Genomic DNA, 22922 nt, shown 5'->3' on the forward strand with positions numbered 1-22922 from the left:
ACTTTACTCACGTGGCATCACTTCAGGGTCTGCAGATGCGTCTGTGGCTGTCCGGGTGTGCTTCCCCACGAGTGCGAGCACACGTTCCTCCATGTCAGTGATGTCTCTGGGGACTGATGCCTCCATCCGTTCGCCTCTGCACGGACCTCAGCGTCGATAACTTCTTCTGTAAAAGGTGACAGGACGACATGGCATGAGATCATTGCGTGATATAATTGCTAGGTACTGTCACAGACATTGATACAGCACATAACCGACAGATATAATCATGATTATTATGCTAATTATCATTATTTACCGAAAGATGTACACCGTGACTGCAGGCTTTGAGCAAAACATTCCCGGTAAAAGTGAAAGACCTCACATCTGATGATAGTCACTCATGACTGTTACAAATCAAATTATATAAATACATAAGTACATGTAAATTAATGTAATACTTACTCTTGCGGATCCCACAAGGTCGTTCCATCGTTTGCGGCATTGGTTGCCCTCACGAACCTCGTTGGTTGCTGACGAGACCATCTCTGCTATCTCGGTCCATATCCTCTGGTAAGCCTTTGGGGTGGGCTTCCCACGCCCTCCCTGTGTCAAATCACCCCAGCGTGACTCGACCTCCTGCAGGAGGGAGGCATTTGCCTCATCCGAGAACCTCCTGGCTCTTTTGCGGCCTCCAATGTGCTCCTCTCCCACCTCACTGCTCTCTCCAGCGTCAGTCTCCACAGCGTGCTGTGATGCCTCCATTCAGGCCAAATTCAGTCAAATATGTGGTTGGTAACAGCTACCTTTTTGTTGGCCTACTTGCTGTGAAGCTCTAATGTCTCCCTCCTTCCTCCCAAAGCAGCCACACCACACCCAGCCACGCCTTCAGTCCCTCTGAGCTCCCCCTCTCTCCTCTTCTGCGCATGTCATGGTGACCCTTGACCTCCAGAATCGCAGGAATCGAGCGTTGCCATGCCGTTGCTAAGAACGGCCACACTTTACGGCAGAAGGTCAAAAAAATTTAACACTACTGCCCATTTTATATCGCTCGCGGTAACGCCCATTTTCAAAAGTGGAAACTAGGTACTTTGAGAATGGGCGCGAAGCCGGCGGTCTGAAAACCTTTTTTTAACGCCCACGCCGGAAATATCGCCCAAGTGGAGGTTCTAGCCCATAGGGATAGAGAGATACGAACATACAAACAATGATGGACAGGTAAAGACCATTTGGTCCATCGAGCCTGTCCCACACAATTGCGATACTTGTGTATCACAACATATATACTCCACCCCACCCAAAACCCTGTGACCATGTGATCTCCTGGGAGAGGCAAAAAAACAGATTAATAAACCTAGGACAATTTGGGGAAAAAAATCTGGGAAATTCCTTTACATAACATAAGATAACATAAAAATTAGGAATAGGAGATTACCCGCCCGCTCCCCATAACCCTTAATTCCCTTATTGGTTAAAAATCTATCTCTCTGTGACTTGAATACATTCAATGAGCTAGCCTCAACTGCTTCCTTGGGCAGAGAATTTCACAGATTCACAACCCTCTGGGAGAAGAAATTCCTTCTCAACTCAGTTTTAAATTGGCTCCTCCGTATTTTGAGGCTGTGCCCCCTAGTTCTAGTCTCCCCGACCAGTGGAAACAAACTCTCTGCCTCTATCTTGTCTATCCCTTTCATTATTTCAAATGTTTCTATAAGATCACCCCTCATCCTTCTGAACTCCAACGAGTAAAGACCCAGTCTACTCAATCTATCATCATAAGGTAACCCCCTCATCTCCGGAATCAACCTAGTGAATCGTCTCTGTACCCTCTCCAAAGCTAGTATATCCTTCCTTAAGTAAGGTGACCAAAACTGCACGCAGTACTCCAGGTGCGGCCTCACCAATACCCTATACAGTTGCAGAAGGACTTCCCTGCTTTTGTATTCCATCCCTCTCGCATGAAGGCCTACATTCCATTTGCCTTCCTGATTACCTGCTGCACCTGCAAACTAACTTTTTGGGATTCATGCACAAGGACCCCCAGGTCCCTCTGCACCGGAGCATGTTGTAATTTCTCCCCATTCAAATAATATTCCCTTTTACCGTTTTCCCCCGCCCCCCCCAAGGTGGATGACCTCACATTTTCTGACATTGTATTCCACCTGCCAAACCTTAGCCCATTCGCTTAACCTATCTAAATCTCTTTGCAGCCTCTCTGTGTCCTCTACACAACCCGCTTTCCCACTAATCTTTGTGTCATCTGCAAATTTTGTTACACTACACTCTGTCCCCTCTTCCAGGTCATCTATGTATATTGTAAACAGTTATGGTCCCAGCACCGATCCCTGTGGCACACCACTAACCACCGATTTCCAACCCGAAAAGGACCCATTTATCCCGACTCTCTGCTTTCTGTTAGCCAGCCAATTCTCTATCCATGCTAATACATTTCCTCTGACTCCGCGTACCTTTATCTTCTGCAGTAACCTTTTGTGTGGCACCTTATCGAATGCCTTTTGGAAATCTAAATACACCACATCCACCGGTACACTTCTATCCACCATGCTCGTTATATCCTCAAAGAATTCCAGTAAATTAGTTAAACATGATTTCCCCTTCATGAATCCATGCTGCGTCTGCTTGATTGCACTATTCCTATCCAGATGTCCCGCTATTTCTTCCTTAATGATAGTTTCAAGCATTTTCCCCACTACAGATGTTAAACTAACCGGCCTATAGTTACCTGCCTTTTGTCTGCCCCCTTTTTTTTTTAAAAACAGAGGCGTTACATTAGCTGCTTTCCAATCCGCTGGTACCTCCCCAGAGTCCAGAGAATTTTGGTAGATTGTAACGAATGCATCTGCTATAACTTCCGCCATCTCTTTTAATACCCTGGGAAGCATTTCATCAGGACCAGAGGACTCGTCACCCTTGAGTCCCATTAGCCTGTCCAGCACTACCCCCCTGGTGATAGTGATTGTCTCAAGGTCCTCCCTTCCCACATTCCTGTGACCAGCAATTTCTGGCATGGTTTCTGTGTCTTCCACTATGAAGACCGAAGCAAAATAATTGTTTAAGGTCTCAGCCATTTCCACATTTCCCATTATTAAATCCCCCTTCTCATCTTCTAAAGGGACCAACATTTACTTTAGTCACTCTTTTCCGTTTTATATATCTGTAAAAGCTTTTACTATCCGTTTTTATGTTTTGCGCAAGTTTACCTTTGTAATCTATCTTTCCTTTCTTTATTGCTTTCTTAGTCATTCTTTGCTGTCGTTTAAAATTTTCCCAATCTTCTATTTTCCCCACTAACCTTGGTCACCTTATACGCATTGGTTTTTAATTTGATACTCTCCTTTATTTCCTTGGTTATCCACGCTGGTTATCCCTTCTCTTACCGCCCTTCTTTTTCACTGGAATATATTTTTGTTGAGCACTATGAAAGAGCTCCTTAAAAGTCCTCCACTGTTCCTCAATTGTGCCACCGTTTAGTCTGTGTTTCCAGTCTACTTTAGCCAACTCTGCCCTCATCCCACTGTAGTCCCCTTTGTTTAAGCATAGTACGCTCGTTTGAGACACTACTTTTTTATTTTTAATCTGTATTACAAATTCAACTATACTGTGATCACTCATTCCGAGAGGATCTTTTATTCGGAGATCGTTTATTATTCCTGTCTCATTACACAGGACCAGATCTAAGATAGCTTGCTCCCTTGTAGGTTCTGTAACATACTGTTCTAAGAAACAATCCCATATGCATTCTATGAATTCCTCCTCCAGGCTACCCCGTGAGATTTGATTTGACCAATCGATATGTAGGTTAAAATCCCCCATGATTACTGCCGTTCCTTTTTCACATGCCTCCATTATTCCCTTGATTATTGCCCGCCCCACTGTGAAGTTATTATTTGGGGGCTATAAACTACGCCCATCAGTGACTTTTTCCCCTTACTATCTCTAATCTCCACCCACAATGATTCAACATTTTGTTCATTAGAGCCAATATCGTCTCTCACAACTGCCCTGATATCATCCTTTATTAACAGAGCTACCCCACCTCCTTTCCCTTCTTGTCTATCTTTCCGAATTGTCAGATACCCCTGTATGTTTAATTCCCAGTCTTGGCCACCCTGCAACCACGTTTCTGTAATGGCCACCAAATCATACCCATTTGTAATGATTTGTGCCGTCAACTCATTTACTTTATTTCGAATGCTGCGTGCGTTTAGGTAGAGTGTTTTAATACTAGTTTTTAAACCATGATTTTTAGTTTTGACCCCTCCTGTAGCCCCTTTACATTCAGTGGCCCTTTTTGTTTTTTGCCTTGGGTTTCTCTGCCCTCCACTTTTACTCATCTCCTTTCTGTCTTTTTCTTTTGTCTCCTTTTTGTTTCCCTCTGTCTCCCTGCATTGGTTCCCATCCCCCTGCCATATTAGTTTAACTCCTCCCCAACAGCACGAGCAAACACTCCCCCTAGGACACTGGTTCCGGTCCTGCCTAGGTGCAGACCGTCCGGTTTGTACTGGTCCCACCTCCCCCAGAACCGGTTCCAATGCCCCAGGAATTTGAATCCCTCCCTGCTGCACCACTGCACAAGCCACGTATTCATCTGAGCTATCCTGCGATTCCTACTCTGACTAGCACGTGGCACTGGTAGCAATCCTGAGATTACTACTTTTGAGGTCCTACGTTTTAATTGAGCTCCTAGCTCCTTAAATTCATCTGGTAGGACCTTATCCCCTTTTTTTTAAACCTATATCGTTGGTACCAATGTGCACCACGACAACTGGCTATTCACTCTCCCTTTTCAGAATGTCCCGCACCTGCTCAGAGACATCCTTGACCCTTGCACTAGGGAGGCAACATACCATCCTGGAGTCTCGGTTGCGGCCGCAGAAACGCCTATCTATTCCCCTTACAATCGAATCCCCTATCACTATCGCTCTCTCACTCTTTTTCCTGCCCTCCTGTGCAGCAGAGCCAGCCACAGTGCCATGAACTTGGCTGCTGCTGCCCTCCCCTTTCTGACCCATCTAGGCGATTAAAGCTAATCCAAGAGATCACTCTAGCCATTAAATTCCGTGCAGTACCTACCTTCTAAGAGTTAATCTCCGCCACAGCCTGAAACAAATGCAGCTTTTGCTTGAAGGAGTTCAGTGATTCTGCATCCACCACGAGAGGGCAGCTTGTTCCAGAGGTCTACTATTCTCTGTGAAAAGAACCATCTCCTAACATCTAACCTAGATCTGGCCTGAAACAACTTAAATTTGTGCCCCCTGATCCTGCCTAACCTATTTAGTTGAAATAAACGGTCAGCTGGAACATTGAGGTTTATAAGATAATGAAAGGAATAGACAATCATATCCCCCCTAAGTCTACGCTACTCTAAGGTAAAGAGTCCCAACTCTTTTAACCTATGTTGATAACTAAGATGCTTTATACTTGGAATTAGTCTAGTGGCCCTCTTCTGCACCCTTTCCAGAGCCTCACCATCACCCACCAAGTGAGGAGACCAAAACTGGACACAGTATTCCAAGTGCGGCCTGACTAAGGTGTTGTATAAGGACAAAACAGTGTGCCTCATCTTATACTCAATTGTCCTATGGATACACCCAACACCCTATTTGCTCTAGCTGTCGCTGCACAGCATTGCTCATGTACCTTTAAGGATGTATGCACTAGAATGCCCAAATCTCTTTCTATCTCCACCATCTTTAATGCCTTTCCCTGGAGGGTGTATGAATGTTGAGCATTTGCCCTGCCCACATGCATAACACCGCACTTATCTAAGTTATACATCATTTTCCAGTCATGAGCCCAGTCTCCCAACACATTAGGATCTGCCTGAAGCAGACGAGCCTCTTCTACAGTTCTAGCACTCGCACAGATCTTGGTATCATCGGCAAATGTGCAAATTGTGCCGCCAACCCCTGAATCCAGATCATTAATAAAAATAGTAAAAAGCAACAGTCCCAACACTGATCCTGCAGGACACCAGTGGTGACCGGTCTCCAAACAGATCCAAATCCATCTATAACTATTCTTTGCCAACATCCTGCCAGCCAGTTCTGTATCCAGCTCACTATATGTCCACTAATACCAGAAGCTTCCATCTTCTAGAGAAGTCTCTTGTGTGGTACCTTGTCAAAAGCTTTTTGGAAATCTAAGTAGACAATGTCTACTGGGCTTCTCTCATCCACCAACTTTGTAACTTCTTCAAAAAATACAATTAGAGTTGTGAGACATGACCTCGTTTTTATGAAGCCATGTTGGGTGTCCCTAATATGTCCCACCTTATCCAAATATTCATATATTGCTTCCCTTATGATTCGTTCAAGCATCTTACCTATTACTGATGTTAAACTGATGGGTCTATAGTTACCTGGGTCTGCCTTGTCACATTTTTTTTTTTTTTTTTAAATGGGAACTACATTAGCCTCCTTCCAATCTGTGGGAACCATTCCAGAGTGCAGTGAGCTATTAAACATACAGGCCAGAGGCTCGCACAGCATACGTCCCATTTCCCGGAGGACCCTCTAGTGGATATCGTCCAGCCCTGCTGCTCCATCTATTTTTAAGTTCTTAATTCTTTCTAAAACAATATGCTTATTTATGTTAATATTATTAGTAGTAAAACTAATATCATTAACTTCTAATATTTGAGCATCATCTTCAAGAGTGAAGACTAATGCAAAATACTCATTTAATATTTCCGCCATACTCAGCGAGTCCTTTGTAACCTGTCCTTGAACACCCTTCAGTGGCCCAATACAGTCTTTGATAGTTCTCTGACTCTTCACATAACTAAAAAAGCTCTCCCCATTACTGCCATATCTGTAGAGATATAGGAATATAAAGATATAGGGATAGATATAGGGAACATAGAGATATAGGGAACATAGAGATATAGGGAACATAGAGATATGGGGAATATAGAGATATGGGGAATATAATCGACAAAGATATAGGGGCATAGAGATTTAGAGATAAAGAGAAATAGATATAAAGAGATATGGATATAGATACCTATTCTTACATTACAACAGTGACTACACTTCAAAAGGTACATAATTGGCTGTCAAGTGCTTTGGGACGTCAGGTGGTCGTGAAAGGCGCTATATAAATGCAAGTCTCTCTTTCTTTATATTACATTCTGCCACGTTTTGTCCATCATAATTCAGGTGTCACATTTTGGGTGTCAGATTCTCAAATGCAAATTTCTTGCTGTCATCTGGCTCAAATTTCATATTCATAAAACAGTGACAAAGCTCAACAGAACAGGTATGGGACATACCAATTAGTGTGCGTGAATGAATATTAGCAATTGGCAATTTTCATCCATACAACTGGAAGCAATATTGTTAACGTAACAAATACATCAAAATTGCACAATTCTGAAAAATTACCCATAAAATTGGTAGATAAATATTAAAAGTCTTAGGGATGTGCGCACAACCCTGTCAACAAAACCTTACTTCCTGGTTGTCAACTTTTCCCCATTATAAATTGTTGTGTCCACATTCAGAATGGAAACTGCCGAGATAATCCTGACATGCTGGGATTACACCCTTGTACCTACTCCAGTGGTGGCACCCTAGTTTGTCATCTCCTTGCTGTAGCACAGAGAAACTCCCATGTCCCAACCAGCTCTACTTCTCTGCTTCCCCAACCACCTATATGTTTTCTACTTAGCTCCGAAGTATCCTACAAAAATCAAAGCAGATACAAAATAATTGCAGAACATACGACTTTAAAGTGGGGGCAGAATTACATCTGTGTGCCCTGGTCCAACTCTACTTCACTCCAAGACCACACTCGGTCAATGTGGGTCTATCAAACTCAATGGACAACACTGCAAAGGTAATGTCAGTTCTTCCGACTTGTTAGAGGTGACAATGTAACCTCTTGGCCTGTTTACAACAAACACATGGCCAAAGCGGAGAAATGGATAAGGTAAATGCGTTTATTTACTGGTTGAGAGATAGAGGAGGAGGCACACAGATAATGAGGCAGAAGACAGTAAGGTAGGGGGGGGTTGGTGGTAGTAACGGGGTGCTGAGGGGTTACCGACCGGGCGGTTGGTGAATTCACCATTGCCCGCAAACTTCCCTGCCAGTTTTGCGCTGGCGCTAACACTTACCGCCTCGCTTTCTTGCGCCCTGGAGATCATGACATCATCCGGTGCGCAGCGCCCCGTTACCGCCCCGGATGTGATATTCGCTCCCGCCCCCTGCAACATCGCCGGGCGTCAACAACGGCAGCTGCAAGAGGCGTCGTCACCTCGGCTGGCCGCTTGGGGGCCGCTAGTTAAAGGCAATGGGGGTCAGGTAAGGAAAAATGTATTACTCTCCCCAGTCTGGTGCCTACTGCTGTTCACCGCTGATTTCTGCACAATTCCTCAGCCCTCCACTCTCAGAGTGCTGGGGCTGTTACACAAGTCGCACAGGTCCCGTGGCCCCTCAGAGAGAGCATAAAGATTGATTCAACCCATCATTGGCCGTTCCCTTTAAGCGAGGGAAGGAGCCTCTCCTCTCCAGACGGCAGCACTGCACGGAACATTGTTCAGCTCTGCCGATACCGCTCCTCTCACACACTTTAGTGCTCTCGGGGAAGTGGTAGCGCTTGATTTAGTGCTTCACATCCCTCTTGGAGCGCTCAAACTGAAGTTCCCGGGAGCAGCAAATCATTTTTACCTGCCGATTCTTTTGCAACTCCTCAAACGTTATCGCCCCAAACGGGGCGCGATGCAATTTCTAGCCCATTGTGTCTACTATGGACTTTAAAAATGTTGAGATAAAATTGAGTACCCAACTAAAGGAACATACAAGAGTAATTAAGGCCACTGATTTTCAATTTTTATGGAAAAGTGAGCAGGGTCATGGATATTTTGAGGATTTACCCATGAGGAGAGATTGAGTAGAATGGGCCTCTTCTCTCAGTAGTTTAGAGGAATGAGAGTTGATCTCATTGAAACATATGATAAAATATACTGAGGTGGATTGACAGGGTAGATGCTGAGAGGTTGTTTCCCCTAGCTGCAGTGTCTAGAACCAGGGGGCATAGTCTCAGGATAAGAGGTCGGTCATTTAGGACTGAGATGAGGAGGAATTTTTTCACTCAGAGGGTGGTGAATCTTTGGGATTCTCTACCCCAGAGGGCTGTGGATGCTCAGTCGTTGAGTATATTCAAGGCTGAGATCAATAGATTTTTGGACTCTAGGGGAAATCAAGGGATATGGGGATCGGGTGGGAAAGTGGAGTTGAGGTCGAAGGTCAGCCATGATCTTATTGAATGGCAGAGCAGGCTCGAGGGGCCATATGGCCTACTCCTGCTCCTAATTCTTGTTCTTTATTGATCCCCAAAATACCGGTAAAAACTCAGGTAGTATTAAAAATGCAATTTCATTTATTCAGTCAGTGCTTAGGTCACAGAGCGTAGTATCCAGTTTTGGAACGAAGTAGATAGCTCCAGAGAACAGGCATAGGTCTAATGGGCCAGGTAGTCTCCTTCCTTGCTGTAACATTCTCATCATCATAGGCAGGCCCTCGGAATCGAGGAAGACTTGCTTCCACTCCCAAAGTGAGTTCTCTGGTGGCTGAACAGTCCAATACAAGAGCCACAGACCCTGTCACAGGTGGGACAGACATTCGTCGAGGGAGGGGGTGGGTGGGGCTAGATTGCTGCGCGCTCCTTCCGCTGCCTGCGCTTGACCTCTTCATGCTCTTTGCGTTGAGACTCGAAGAACTCAACGCCCTCCCAGATGCACTTTCTCCACCTTGGGCGGTCTTCAGCCAGGGTCTCCCAGGTGTCAGTGGTGATGTCGCACTTTACCCGGGAGGCTTTGAGGGTGTCTTTGTAACGCTTCCGCTGCCCACCTTTGGCTCGTTTAACATGAAGGAGCTCCGCATAAAGCATTTGCTTCGGGAGTCTCGTATCTGGCATGCGTACTATGTGGCCTGCCCAGCGAAGCTGATCGAGTGTGGTCAGTGCTTCAATACTGGGGATGTTAGCCTGGTCAAGGACACTGATGTTGGTGCGTCTGTCCTCCCAGGGGATTTGCAAGAACTTGGAGACATCGTTGGTGGTATATCTCCAGCGACTTGAGGTGCCTTCTATACATCGTCCATGCCTCAGATCCGTACAGGAGGAGGACGGGTATTACTACAGCCCTGTAGACCATGTGCTTGGTGATAGATTTGAGGGCCAGGTCTTCAAACACTTTTTGCCTCAGACGGCCGAAGGTTGCACTGGTGCACTGGAGGCGATGTTGAATCTCCGCATCAATGTCAGCCTTTGCTGTTAAGAGGCCCCCGACATTTGGGAAATGGTCCATGTTGTCGAGGGCCGCGCCGTGAATCTTGATGGGCAGTGCTGTGCGGCGGGGACAGGCTGGTGGAGGACCTTTGTCTTACGGATGTTAAGCGTAAGGCCCATGCTTTCATATGCCTCAGTGAATACATTGACTATATCCTGGAGTTCAGCGTCAGAACGTGCGCAGACACAGGCATTGTCCGCGTACTGCAGTTCAACGACAGAGGTTGGGGTGATCTTGGACCTGGCCTGGAGGCGGCATAGGTTAAACAGCTTCCCATTGGTTCTGTAATTTAGTTCCACTCCAGCGGGGAGCTTATTGATTGTGAGGTGGAGCATGGCGACAAGGAAGATTGAAGAGGGTTGGAGCGATGACGCAGCCCTGTTTGATCCCGGTCCGGACGTGAATTGGGTCTGTAATGGATCCGTTGGTAAGGATCACGGCCTGTATGTCGTTGTGAAGCAGGCGAAGGATGTTGACAAACTTTTGGGGGCATCCGAAATGGAGGAGAACGCTCCATAAACTCTCACGGTTGACAGTGTCAAAGGCCTTTGTAAGATCGAAGGCAGCCATATACAAGCTGGCGCTGCTCCATGCATTTTTCAACAGCTGTCGCAATGCAAAGATCATTTCCGTTGTGCCCCGTAGGGGGCGAAATCCGCATTGTGATTCTGGGAGGAGCTCCTCGGCCACAGGGAGAAGACAGTTGAGGAGAACTCTAGTGACAACTTTCCCAGTGGCTGATAGCAGGGAGATTCCTCTGTAGTTGCCGCAGTCGGACTTATCCCCTTTTTAAAAAATGGTCACAATCACTGCATCTCTGAGATCTCCCGACATGCTCTCCTCCCTCCAGATGAGAGAGACGAGGTCATGTATCCGCGCCAACAGCGCCTCTCCGCCATACTTTAGCGCCTCAGCAGGGATTCCATCCGCACTCATAGCCTTGTTATTCTTGAGCTGTTTTATGGCTTTGCCTACCTCATGCAACGTTGAAGTTTCACTGAGTTGGGGGCGGGTCGCATGCTGTGGGATGGAGTCGAGAGCACTCAAGTCTAGGGCAGTCTTGATTGAGGAGATCTTCAAAGTGCTCCTTCCATCGGGCCCAGATAGCCTGAGTGTCCTTGATGAGTATTTCCCCGTTCTTGTCCAGGAGTGGGGTGGGGCCTTGGGAGTTTGGACCGTAGGTGGCCTTGACTGCAATGAAGAATCCTCGCATATCATGGCTATCGGCCAGTTGTTGTATCTCCTGTGCTTTCCCCATCCACCACCTGTTCTTTAGGTCCCAGGATTTTTGTTGAACCCGAGCCTTGAGCCGTCTATAATGTTGTTTTGCAGCTCCCGAGTTGGGTTATTGCTTAGGGCTCAGAAATGCTTTGCGCTTGCGATCTATTAGTTCTTCAATCTCCTGATCATTTTCATCAAACTAGTCCTGATATTTTCTGGTTGAGTAACCAAGTGTCTCCAGGCCTGGCACTGGTTATAGAGGCCTGGAGGGCAGACCAAGCGCTGTGGACATTCAGCATCTCAGGGTCATCAAGACATGCCAGGTTAGCTGAGGCACTGGCTGTATAGGGCTCTCTTTCTATAATTATACTGGAGACCAATGGCTCTACCAATAATACATTGTGTGCGACATGACGCAAGACCCCTGTTATTACAGAACAGACTTATTCTGAGCAACATCATGGAAGATCCACGAGAATACAATTAAAGTTAAAGATAATTCAAAGTCCTTTATCGAGCATGTGCCCATCACAGTGGCGATGTCACTCTTAGAGAAAGAATGCTAGCCATATCATCTTAGATTCTTGTTCGCTGAAGGCAGAGATGGACAAACAAATTGCCAGCCTCTAATTAACCAATTTACAGAGTGCATTTGAGCAATGGCCTTAAAAGAACAGGCCAGGTTCACAGCTAAAATCATAACCTTGCCCCAGACCCTAGACAGTCCATATCAACACTACAAATCATCAGCTATCATAGAATTACATAGAAAATACAGCACAGAAACAGGCCATTCGGCCCAAATAGTCTGTGCTGGTGTTTATACGTCTCATTCCATCTGCCTCATCTCAGCCTTTCAGCATGTCTTTCTATTCCCTTTTCTCTCACATACTCGTCGAGTTTCCTTTTAAAAGAATCCAAGCTATTTACCTCAACCACGTCCTGTGATAGCGAGTTCCACATTCTCACCACTCTCTGGGTAAAGACATTTCTCCTCATTTCCCAATTGGATTTATTTGTAACTATCTTGTATTTATGGCCCCTAGTTTTAGATTCTCCTCCAAGTGGAAACATTCTCTTCACAGCTGTCCTGTCCAGCCCATTCATAATTTTAAGGGCCTCTATCCAGTCACCTCCAAGTCTTCTCTTTTCTAAAGAAAAAAGCCCCAACTGTTTCAATCTTTCCAGATAGTTGTAACCACAGCACTCCTCTGTAATCTTGCTCAACGTAGGTTGGACGCTACGCTATTTTATCCCATCTAACGTACAAGATATTATCAGGGCCACTAGTTTATGGTGATTGAATAAAGATGCAACTTGAATAATTCAGAGTATTGTGGGAATGTCAGTGGTATTTTCAGGGTTGAATTCCATGACCGTGTACCTTATTGTAGCTAGTGTGTTGATAATAACACAGGCCAGCCCACACTGCGATATGTGCGCACACTAGGTCCGTGCAGCAGAGCAGGTCTCCAGTCGTCCTGGTTAACCCTTGCCACTGGATAAAGGCCTAGCTGTCACGCCAGTGTGGTGGTTGATGTGCAACGGCCACCCCACGTTAAAAAAAATCCACATACAGGCATCTTCCACCTCCTCAACTCGAGTTTAGGACTGGAACATCAGGTCCTTCATTGAAACATCTGTGAACTCTTGTGGAAGTAAGTCATCCTTGTTCGAGGGACTGCCTATGATGTGATGATGATAATAAAGAGGGGACAAGTATATAGCGTAATGGAGAATGTATGTGTCAGCTGTGGCGCAGTGGGTAGCACTCTCACCTTGGAGGCAGAAGATTGTGGGTTCAAGTCCCACGCGAGAGACTTGAGCACACAAATTTAGGCTGAGACTCCCAGTGCAGTGCTGAGGGAGCGTCTTTTGGATGAGACGTTAAACCGAGGCCCCATCTGCCCTCTCAAATGGACATAAAAGATCCCATGGCACTATTTTGAAGAAGAGCAGGGGAGTTCTCCCCGGTGTCCTGGCCAATGTTTATCCCTCAATCAACATCACATTGCTGTATGTGGGAGCTTGCTGTATGTGGGAGCTTGTTGTGTGCCAATTGACTGCCGCATTTCCTACATTACAACAGTGACTACACTTCAAAAGTACTTCATCGGCTGTAAAGCGCTTTGGAATGTCCGGTGGTCATGAAAGACGCTATATAAATGCAAGTCTTTTTTTTTTCTTTTGATCACTGTGTTGGTACATTTTAAGGGTTGCTAGGGGAACAAAAGCAATGTTGGATCAAAATAAAGTAAATGGATGGAAATTCTATAGAATATAAATGTAATTTCAAAAATATGAAATTATATCTTGGAAGGTGAAGATTTATGAATAAATGGATAGGCGGTTACGATAAACACACTTACTGACACACCTACTGTTAGTGACTCAGCAACAACTCACAATGTTCCCCACCACACTGACACCGTCACAAATAGCGCATTTATATACAAGCATAAAATATTTACACAAATGACATGCAATACATACATTACAACACAGCGAATGATTAATGGAGTTCAGGAACACTCAGGACATAGTCCTGGAATTTGGCAGCAGCTCATTTGGGGCCTTGATTCACTGGGAGGGGGTAGTGAGGGTTTTGAAACAATGGGGAGGGGCATGGGCTTTGGCAGTATAGAGGGAGTGGTTCTCAGGTTTGGTGCAACTGGAGTCAGCAGCCTGTGATTTTGTAGCACAGGGAATTGTATTCCAGAATTCAGCAACGCTGTGCAGTGGGGTCCTGGGTGTCTCAGCAGTGAGAGGCAGGTCTGAGCTGTGAAAGCATCAGGGAGTATTGGGTCCAAGATCTGGTCACATGGGCCATGATTGTAAAGGGGATCCTCGGGTGTGGCGTTACTGGAAGAGCTGGACAAAGAATCCTGGACTTGCTGACATGCTTCCTGCATTTTCTGCTTTTGTTTCCGATTTACAGCATCTCCCTCTGTTATTTTAACTGTGGCACTAACCTGATTACTTTGTGAAGGAGGACGTTATAAAATGTTACAACAGGGAGCGTGGCATTACAAATGGAGGATGTATTTTCAAATGTTACAAGGGGATGCTGCTATAAAGGGAGGGATGTTACAAAAGGGATTTGTCACAAAATCGGGGCCACAAATCGGTCCGGTGAAAGTTGTAAGAGAAGGAGGAAATGTTATCAAAGCAAGAGGCATTATTCAATGGAAAGTGTTATGGAAGGGATGGTGCTCTGGAAGAATCTTATAAAAGGGAAGCGACATTTTGTAGCATCCGACTTGTTCTTATCAGCAATGTTGGAACCACCGCCCCCCTCTGGCTGCCCCCCAAACAACTCAAGTGCAGTTGTTAATGATTCCTCACAAACTCTACATTGATGGATGCAGTATGGACACTTACAAAGGGGCCGTCTCCTTTAGGATTCCTTAGATGCTGGCTTCTTAGCTCAACTGGGCCCTCTGGTGGAGTCAAGATTTTTGTATCTTCCTCACTACGTGCAACCAGGGACAAAGTGAAGGTGGAAACCTCTCCTGGGGTATGACAGCTTCCAGAATTAAACAGCGAAGGGTGAGCACCCCGATTCAGAGGCAGGCTTCCTTGTGTGACATTAGAAATCAGCATAACAGCTGGCTAAAGAAACCTACTGCAATGGTTAGGGACCCACAGACACACATTATACATACCTGCCCCACATTGTGGTTCTGTATTACTTTTGTGCATTAATAACTCACTGCCGCAATCGGACTCGTCACATTTCTTGAAGGTGATCACGATTACAGCATCTCTGAGATCCCCTGGCATGCTCTCCTCCTTCCAGATGAGAGATGAGGTTGTGGATTTGTGTCAAGAGTAGTTCTCCGCTATGCTTTAGCACTTCGGTGAGATTCCATTTGCTCCCGAGGTCTTCTTGTTTTTCCAACCTCATCCTGGGCTGAGATTGTGCCGATGTGGTGATGGGTGGCACGCTGTGGGACGGAGTTGAGGACACTCACGTCAAAGACAGTCTTGGTTGAGGAGATCCTCGAAGTGCTCCTTCTGCTCTTGGCTGGCCCAAGACTGCTCAAAGTGGAGAAGCATCCAAGGCGGCGCCAAACACTTCGAGTCTCTTCGCCAGGAGCACGCGGAAGTCAAATACAAACAGCAGAAGGAGCGTACAACAAATCAAGCACCCCATCCACCCGTCCCTCCAACCACCATTTGCCCCACTTGTGAAAGAAACTGTCATAGGTCTCATCAGTCACCTTAGAACTCATTTTAGTGTGGAAGCAAGTCATCCTCTACTCCATGGGACTGCCTAAGAACTCACTGTAATCAGGCAAACAATATGCTAGATTGTGCATCACCCACATCCTTCGGCCTACCATTGGCAGCCGTGCCTTCAGCCGCCTGAGCCCTAAACTCTGGAATTCCCTCCCTAAACCTCCCTCTCCTTAAAACTTACCTCTGACAAAACTTTTAGTTGCCTCTCCAAGCGATTCCTTCTTTGTCTCGGTATTAATTTTTGTCTGATTACGTTGCTGCAAAGCACCATGGGACCTTTTACTACATTGAAAGCACTACAGAAGTTGTAGACTGAGGGAACTGGAGTATGTAGCCACATGGATCGCTCAAAAAAGACATTCTAAAATGAAGCTTTGAAGCTGGTGCACAAATCAAAGTGAATCTTTTCAGTCATCTGGTGCAGCTGTTCTGAACAGATAAAACACTTTCACCCACCTCTAGTCTTCGTCTTAGGCGGTCCCTCTGTCGACGATGACCTATTCCACACCAAAAAGGGAGGAGTTCACAGGTGTTTCAACGAAGGACCTAATATTTCAGTCCCGAACTACATATGGAAGATGCCTGTGCGTGGATTTTTTTTAACGTGTGGTAGCCGTTGTACACCAGCCACCACACGGGCTTGACAGAGCGAGGTCTTGGTCCAGTGGCAAGAATTAACCAAGACGACCGGAGACCAGCTCTGCTGCAGACCTGGTGTGCACACATCTCGCATTGTGGGCTGGCCCGTGCTGCCCCTGTGCCCTCACCTCTTCTGGGCCCCCGAACTCACGCCTCTCCTGGCCCCGATCACGTCGCTCTACAATCTCTCGCCGCTCATGCTGTACCTGCTCACACTGCAATCACCGACCAAGTCGCCCTTCTCCAAGACGTCGCTCTCCTGCACCAGCCCGTGCTGCTCCTGGAGGTGGTATGCCACAACGCTGCTCCAGGGCCCACAGCTCTGCTCCTTTTATGACCCCGACCTGCCGTTGGTGTTCTCACAGGCTATCTATCGCTAACTACACGATACATATTTTTATGAATAAAATAGAATAATTGTTATCCAAATGTTTGTTTCATATTTTTACTGATACCAATAATATGTGAGAACCTGAAGTTAGCAGGACATTATTCAAGAACTAAACCCCATCTTTGTTCATTTACCAACTCTTCTCTGTACTTTACGCAGGAATAGAGTAAAAAGAGAAACTGTTTCTAATGACTGAAGGGTCGATAATCAGAGGGCGACACGAGGAAAAATGAGTAGTTAAGATTTGGGAGTGCACTGCCAGATAGTGTGGTGGATACAGATTCAGTAGTAGCCTTCAAAAGGGAATTGAAAAAATACTTGGAAGAAAAAGAAATTGCAGGGATATGGGGAACGAGCGGGTGAGTGGGACTAACTGGATTGTTCTTTGAAAGAGCTGGAGGAGACTCATTGGGTCAAATGGCCTTTCTGCGCTGTATTATTCTATGCTTCTATACACATTGGCTGTGGGCAGTATGACATATTGGTGGTTCAGGCATTTTCTGGACACAACTCAGGCCTGGGGTGTGTTTGATCTCTGCAGGTGAAAGTGTGGGAAAATACCTAAACCATTGATATCAGATTAAGAGGTCTCTCCTGCCATGGTCTGGCTCAGCACTTTGCTGTGGGTTCTGCTATTAAGCCACTGTCAAGACAATGTACTTGCAATTTTAATGAGAAAATAAGTATTACAATTCCTTTGCTGTTGCTACTTTACAATGGACTCGGCATACCAAACATTCCTCAGATGAAGGTTAATTCTAGAAACCAGTTAATGATGGAAAGTGTTGTTTGCCACCATTGGGCTTAAAGTCATTTGTGGCTCAGTGGGAATCACTCTCGTCGCAGAGTCAGAAGGTTGTGGGTTCAAATTCCACTCGAGAGCGGAGCACAAAAATCTAGGCCGACACTCCAATGCAGCACTGAGGGAGTGCTGCACTATGAGATGTTAAACCGAGGCCTTGTCTGCTCTCTCGGGTGGATGTAAAAGATCCCATGGCACTATTTGAAGAACAGGGAAGCGCTGCCTGGGCCAATATTTATCCCTCAATCAACATCAGATTATCACATTGCTGTTTGTGGGAGCTTGCTGTGCGTAATTGACTGCCGTGTTTCCTAGTGATAAAGGGTTTTGGGACGTCCCAATGTCTTGAAAGGTGCCATATAAAAGCAAGTCTTTCTTTCTAACTGTTACAATACATAGTCTAGTCGTACTTTTATTTGAGTTAGTCAGATGAGCTTTTCTTCACCCAAGTACAGACTAAATTCAATTTGTTACAGGTTTTCTGTTAGAATCATAGAAATTTACAGCACGGAAGGAGGCCATTTGGCTCCTCATGTCCGCACTGGCCAAGAGCTGTCCAGCCTAATCCCACTTTCCAGCTCTTGGTCCGTAGCCTTGTCGGTTACGGCCCTTCAAGTGCACATCCAAGTATCTTTTAAATGTCTAGCACCCTTTCAGGCAGTGAGTTCCAGACTCCACCCACCCTATGGGTGAAGATAGTTACCCTCATATCACCTTAAACTTCTCCCCAATTACTTTAAATATATGCCCCCTGGTTGTTGACCCCTCTGCCAAGGTACACAGGTCCTTTCTATCCAGGCCACTCATAATTTTAGACACTTCAATCAGGTCTCCCCTTAGTCTCCTCTGTTCCAAAGAAAACAGACGCAGCATTTCCAATCTTTCCTCATAGCCAAAATTCTCCAGTCCATGCAACATTCTTGTAAATCTCCTTTGCACCTTTAGTTTGGATAGACCCTGTTGAACCTTTAATTTGGACAGACCCTGAAACAGAGAATGTTGTCAGTCAGCATTTAATGAGTCTGGTAGGATGGCTCCTAAAAACCAAGTGATTTAAATGATTGCTACAACTTTCTATTAAAACTCTGAAAAGACATTTAGGGTTTTCCCTGGCAGGGGAGACATTTGGTCATTGTCCTGGCAGGACTGTTCATCTCATCATCAGTTACTGTTTTGACCAAAATAGTACTTGAAGCTGGTGCACAAATCACTGACAAAAGTAGTTCTGCATGTGGACCTGCCCGGGGTAGGTAGAATCACTGGGCTGGGGCCTTTGCAACTGTTTCCCACATTTCAATCTCTGTTGTGCACCCAGATGGCCAGAGACTACAATCACACGGGATGTGAATGGTGGGCACTGCAGGGAATGTCCCAATTTTTTTGGGGGCGTGCAGCCAATTCACAGTTCCTCGCATGCATAAAATTTAGCATTGGAAAAGCCGGTCCGAGGTACCGATTGCTTTATTGGTACAAACATCCAAATTCAGATTTATAGATTGCACGAGTTGGCTGTTATAGCTTGTAGAGGCGGTTTTAAAAATCAGTGGGGCCCTTCCTCAAGATGGGGTGTTTGCAAACATTATGGTAGCATTAGGCTTGCATTCCATTAACCTGAACATACGCACAGAATTACTCCACGCTGTAACCATCAGGTTGGAAAAATGAATATAAATTATTTTAGAACAGAGCAACGTCTCTGCTTAAAGGAAAACAGGATAAACTACACAACTATAAACCAGTTAGTCTCTCATAAGTTGTGGGCAAATTCAAATAATACACAATTCAGAATCAAATTAGTAAGCATTTAAGAGATGCTTGCGATAATTGAAGGCCGCCAGTGTAGATTTGTGAAAGGTAAATTGTGTTTATGACAAATTTAATAGAATTTTTTGAATTAATTGACTGGATAAATAAAACGAATGCCTTTGATGTAGTGCAACAAAAGGATACACTTTCAATTAGAGCAATGGAGGACAGACTGGTTCAATTCACCAAGGATGGATGGCAAACTGCTTACAAGGAGAGACTCAAAATACTCGTCTATTTCCACTGCAGCGGAAAAGGCCACAGGGAGCTTTAATGGAAGTTTAAAATTCTGTGCCATTTCCCACTGGTTGGAGTTAGCGATGAAAGGTCATGAATTTAAAATTGCTACCAAGAGACAAGAGGTTCGGAGAAATTCCTATAAAAAAAAAGAGTTGTGACAGACTAACTGCCTCCAGATGCCATGTCTCAACTCAGTATTAAAGCACATCAAACATTCCCTTCTGACCTCACACAAATTGGTTCTCCTTAAAATGACACAAAAACCCTAATTGCAAATATCGTAAGCTCAGAATTTTTATGCAATGACTTAAAATGCAGACTGAATATCAAAAACAGAGGGTACCCAGCTATGCTGCTCTAATAGTGTCAGTTCCAGGGTCCTTATCAGGCCAATGTACATGAACAAGAAAGCCTGTGAAGGCCACGTGCAGCAAGACGTAGTTACTGTACAGTTTGATACAATCACAATGTTGCAATGAACAACATCCTTCAACGGCAGGAACCATACATTATACCATGTTAAAACCAAGGGTGCTTTCATGATGGGAAGTCGTTGCAGGAATGATGGGGAAGTAGCAGTGGACATAAAGCAAGACAAACCAAGTGCAGGATTAATATTCAGTTATTTATTTAATCCCCACAGTGACCCAAAACAAATCATGGTATTACACTGAGCTCCTATCTCACACAAACACACAAAGTCATTGACGGCAAGGGCTAGCACAACAAGAGTCCTTATACCAGCTTCGTATGCACACTGCATACATGTTTTGTTTTTTGGTTGTTCAAAAAAAAAGGTAGGGGCAGCATTTCCAAACGTCCACAGAACGATAGCCACTCTTAAAAGACACCAACAAAAAAAAAAAAACAGGCAGAACCACACAATTTGTTGTATTATAATATAAATCTGTATCAATTCAGCCTGTGCCCACGCGTGCACTTACAATCCTGCAAATCAGATCAGCAAAACTGAAAGTTCTCCCTTCCCCTACAATGAAAGAAAATCCCAGTGCAGAGACAATGGACGTAGACTCTGAACTGGCCTGGGGGCAATGGTCATTACTTGGCCCATTAGTCGCAGAGGGTTAGAATTCAAATTGTATCTTTTAAAAAGGTGCCCGATCTCCTGGGGATCTCGTTTGGAATAGTGTGGGATAGTTAATAATCGTTTTGCAATGTACGTTTCAGTTTATCCTGAGCTGTTTCGAGTCTACGGAAAACTCTACTGGAGAAAAGACTACCAAAATGTGCAGCATGTTTCTTTTGAACCACAATAGGTATTTGGGGAAATTGGCAACAGTTCATAAAACAGGATACAAAAACGGCAGAAACGGACGTCTAATAATCTATACAGTTTAAAATGGTTTAATTCAGGACTGCCCACACCCCCCCAGGACTGACCAGTCAGCACCAGGTGGCTATAATGCTTCTCAATGAACAGTAACAAGCTGACGAGGAGGGTGACTGTACCAACACCTGAGGAAAGCTACTGCAATGCAAAAGAATGAGGCTTGGGGGTTTGAGTCGGGGGGGGGGGGGGGGGGGGGGAATATAAATCTAACAGATACCGTTTAATCTTCAATACCAATTACTCTCACCTCAAGTATGCTGTCGTTTGGATAGAAAATATAAAACCATACAAATAGCACAACGTTTTTTTTGTTTTTTTTTATTTTTTGGAAGTAGTCTGCAGTCGTAAATGCGAGTCCTGTGGTCCTCCCTCAGTGTAAGAATATAGGAGCTGGTGAAAAGGTCCCACGAGCTGCACACTAAACAGCGCTGGGGGGATGGATCTCGCTGTCAGGTACAGACACTATGTCAAAGGTCAGGTCAGTTCTGGGGTTATGGTTACGAGAGGTCAGTCTTCAGCCTCATTCTCCTCTTTGGTGCTGCCAGTGGTGGCAGAGAGTGCAGATTGGGAAGCCTGGAGATGGAAAAACATACAAGTGTATTAAATGACCGCTTTGGCCAACACATTCTGTTTATCACTGTGAGCCAAGCCTTTTTCTGCAGAGGGGATTCACAGCTTGAAGCCCATGATCAGTATCTTTCAGGCCCAATGAGGAAGGAGGCATTGTTGGATCTGGTTCTGGGGAATGAGGTGGGTCAGGTGGAGAAAGTACCAGTAGGTGAATATTTAGGGAACAGTGATCATAGTACAGGTTGAACCTCTCTTTTCCGGCACCCTCGGGACCTGGCCTGTTTTGGATAAGGGATTTTTCCAGACGAGGGGAGGTCACGTTAAATTGGATGGTACAGGTACTGAGCAAGGGGATATCGGGGTTGGCTGTCTTGGGACTGGGAGTGCAAAAGAGAGATCGTGGGGGGACAGGGGATCGCGGGGTCAGGCCAGCGATTGCTGGAGTGGGCAGCGAGGAAAGACTTCTATTTGTTCATGTCGGAGCGGCCGGGAATGGTGCCGGTAAAGGGGGTCCCGGATAAGCGAGGTTCAACCTGTATGAGATAGCAGTTAAAAAAGCATACGGGATCCTGGGCTTCATAAATAAGAGGCATAGAGTACAAAAGCAAGGAAGTTATGATGAAACCTTGTAAAACACTGGTTCGGCCTCAACTGGAGTATGGTGTCCAATTCTGGGTACTGCACTTTAGGAAGGATTTGAAGGCCTTAGAGGGTGCAGAAAAGACTTACAAGAATGGTTCCAGGAATAATGGGACTGGAGAAGCTGGGGTTGTTCCCCTTAGAGCAGAGAAGGTCGAGAGGAGATTTGATAGAGGTGTTCAAAATCATGAGGGGTTTAGACAGAGTAGATCGAGAGAAACTGTTCCCGTTGGCAGAAGGGCCGAGAACCAGAGGATATAAATTTAAGATGGTTGGCAGAAGAACCAAAGGCGACACAGGGAAATTATTTTTTTTACGCAACGAGTGGTTAAGATCTGGATTGCACTGCCTGAGCGGGTGGATGCGGCAGATTCAATTGCGGCTTTTAGGGGGGGGGGGGGGGGGAGTGGGACTAGCTGAAGTGTTATTGTAGCGAGCTGGCATGGGCTCGACGGGCCGAATGGCTTTCTTCTGTGCTGTAACCATTCTATGTCCTGGATTAGGAAATGAAGGGTACCAAATGTGATAAAACTAACTTGCCAATGGCGACATCTTGATTCAAACAGAACTTCCTGCATTCCAAAAATGACAGTCATTTGAATGTTTAGTTACTGAGCTAATTGGTCTGAAAACTTTGCAATACGAGGGGGCTGTGTTTTCTGCTATGGAAAGAGTAAATTTGGTCACATTTCACAGATGAATGAAGGTACTTATTCGGAGATGTGCA

At 45.4% G+C, this 22922-nt stretch overlaps 1 protein-coding gene across 1 annotated transcript in view; it reads right to left on the minus strand.

Annotated features, from left to right (window-relative positions):
• Positions 1-20246: 20246 nt before the first annotated feature.
• The window catches only part of pa2g4a (proliferation-associated 2G4, a), a 31175-nt gene continuing 28499 nt past the window's right edge, over positions 20247-22922 (minus strand). Inside the window, exon 13 of the mRNA XM_070869543.1 lies at positions 20247-21559. Within this exon, the coding sequence (XP_070725644.1) occupies positions 21494-21559 (66 nt within the window). The 3' untranslated portion in view covers positions 20247-21493. The remainder of the gene's footprint in view (positions 21560-22922) is intronic.

Source organism: Pristiophorus japonicus, chromosome X, assembly GCF_044704955.1.
Source record: "Pristiophorus japonicus isolate sPriJap1 chromosome X, sPriJap1.hap1, whole genome shotgun sequence".
NCBI lineage: Eukaryota > Metazoa > Chordata > Chondrichthyes > Pristiophoridae > Pristiophorus > Pristiophorus japonicus.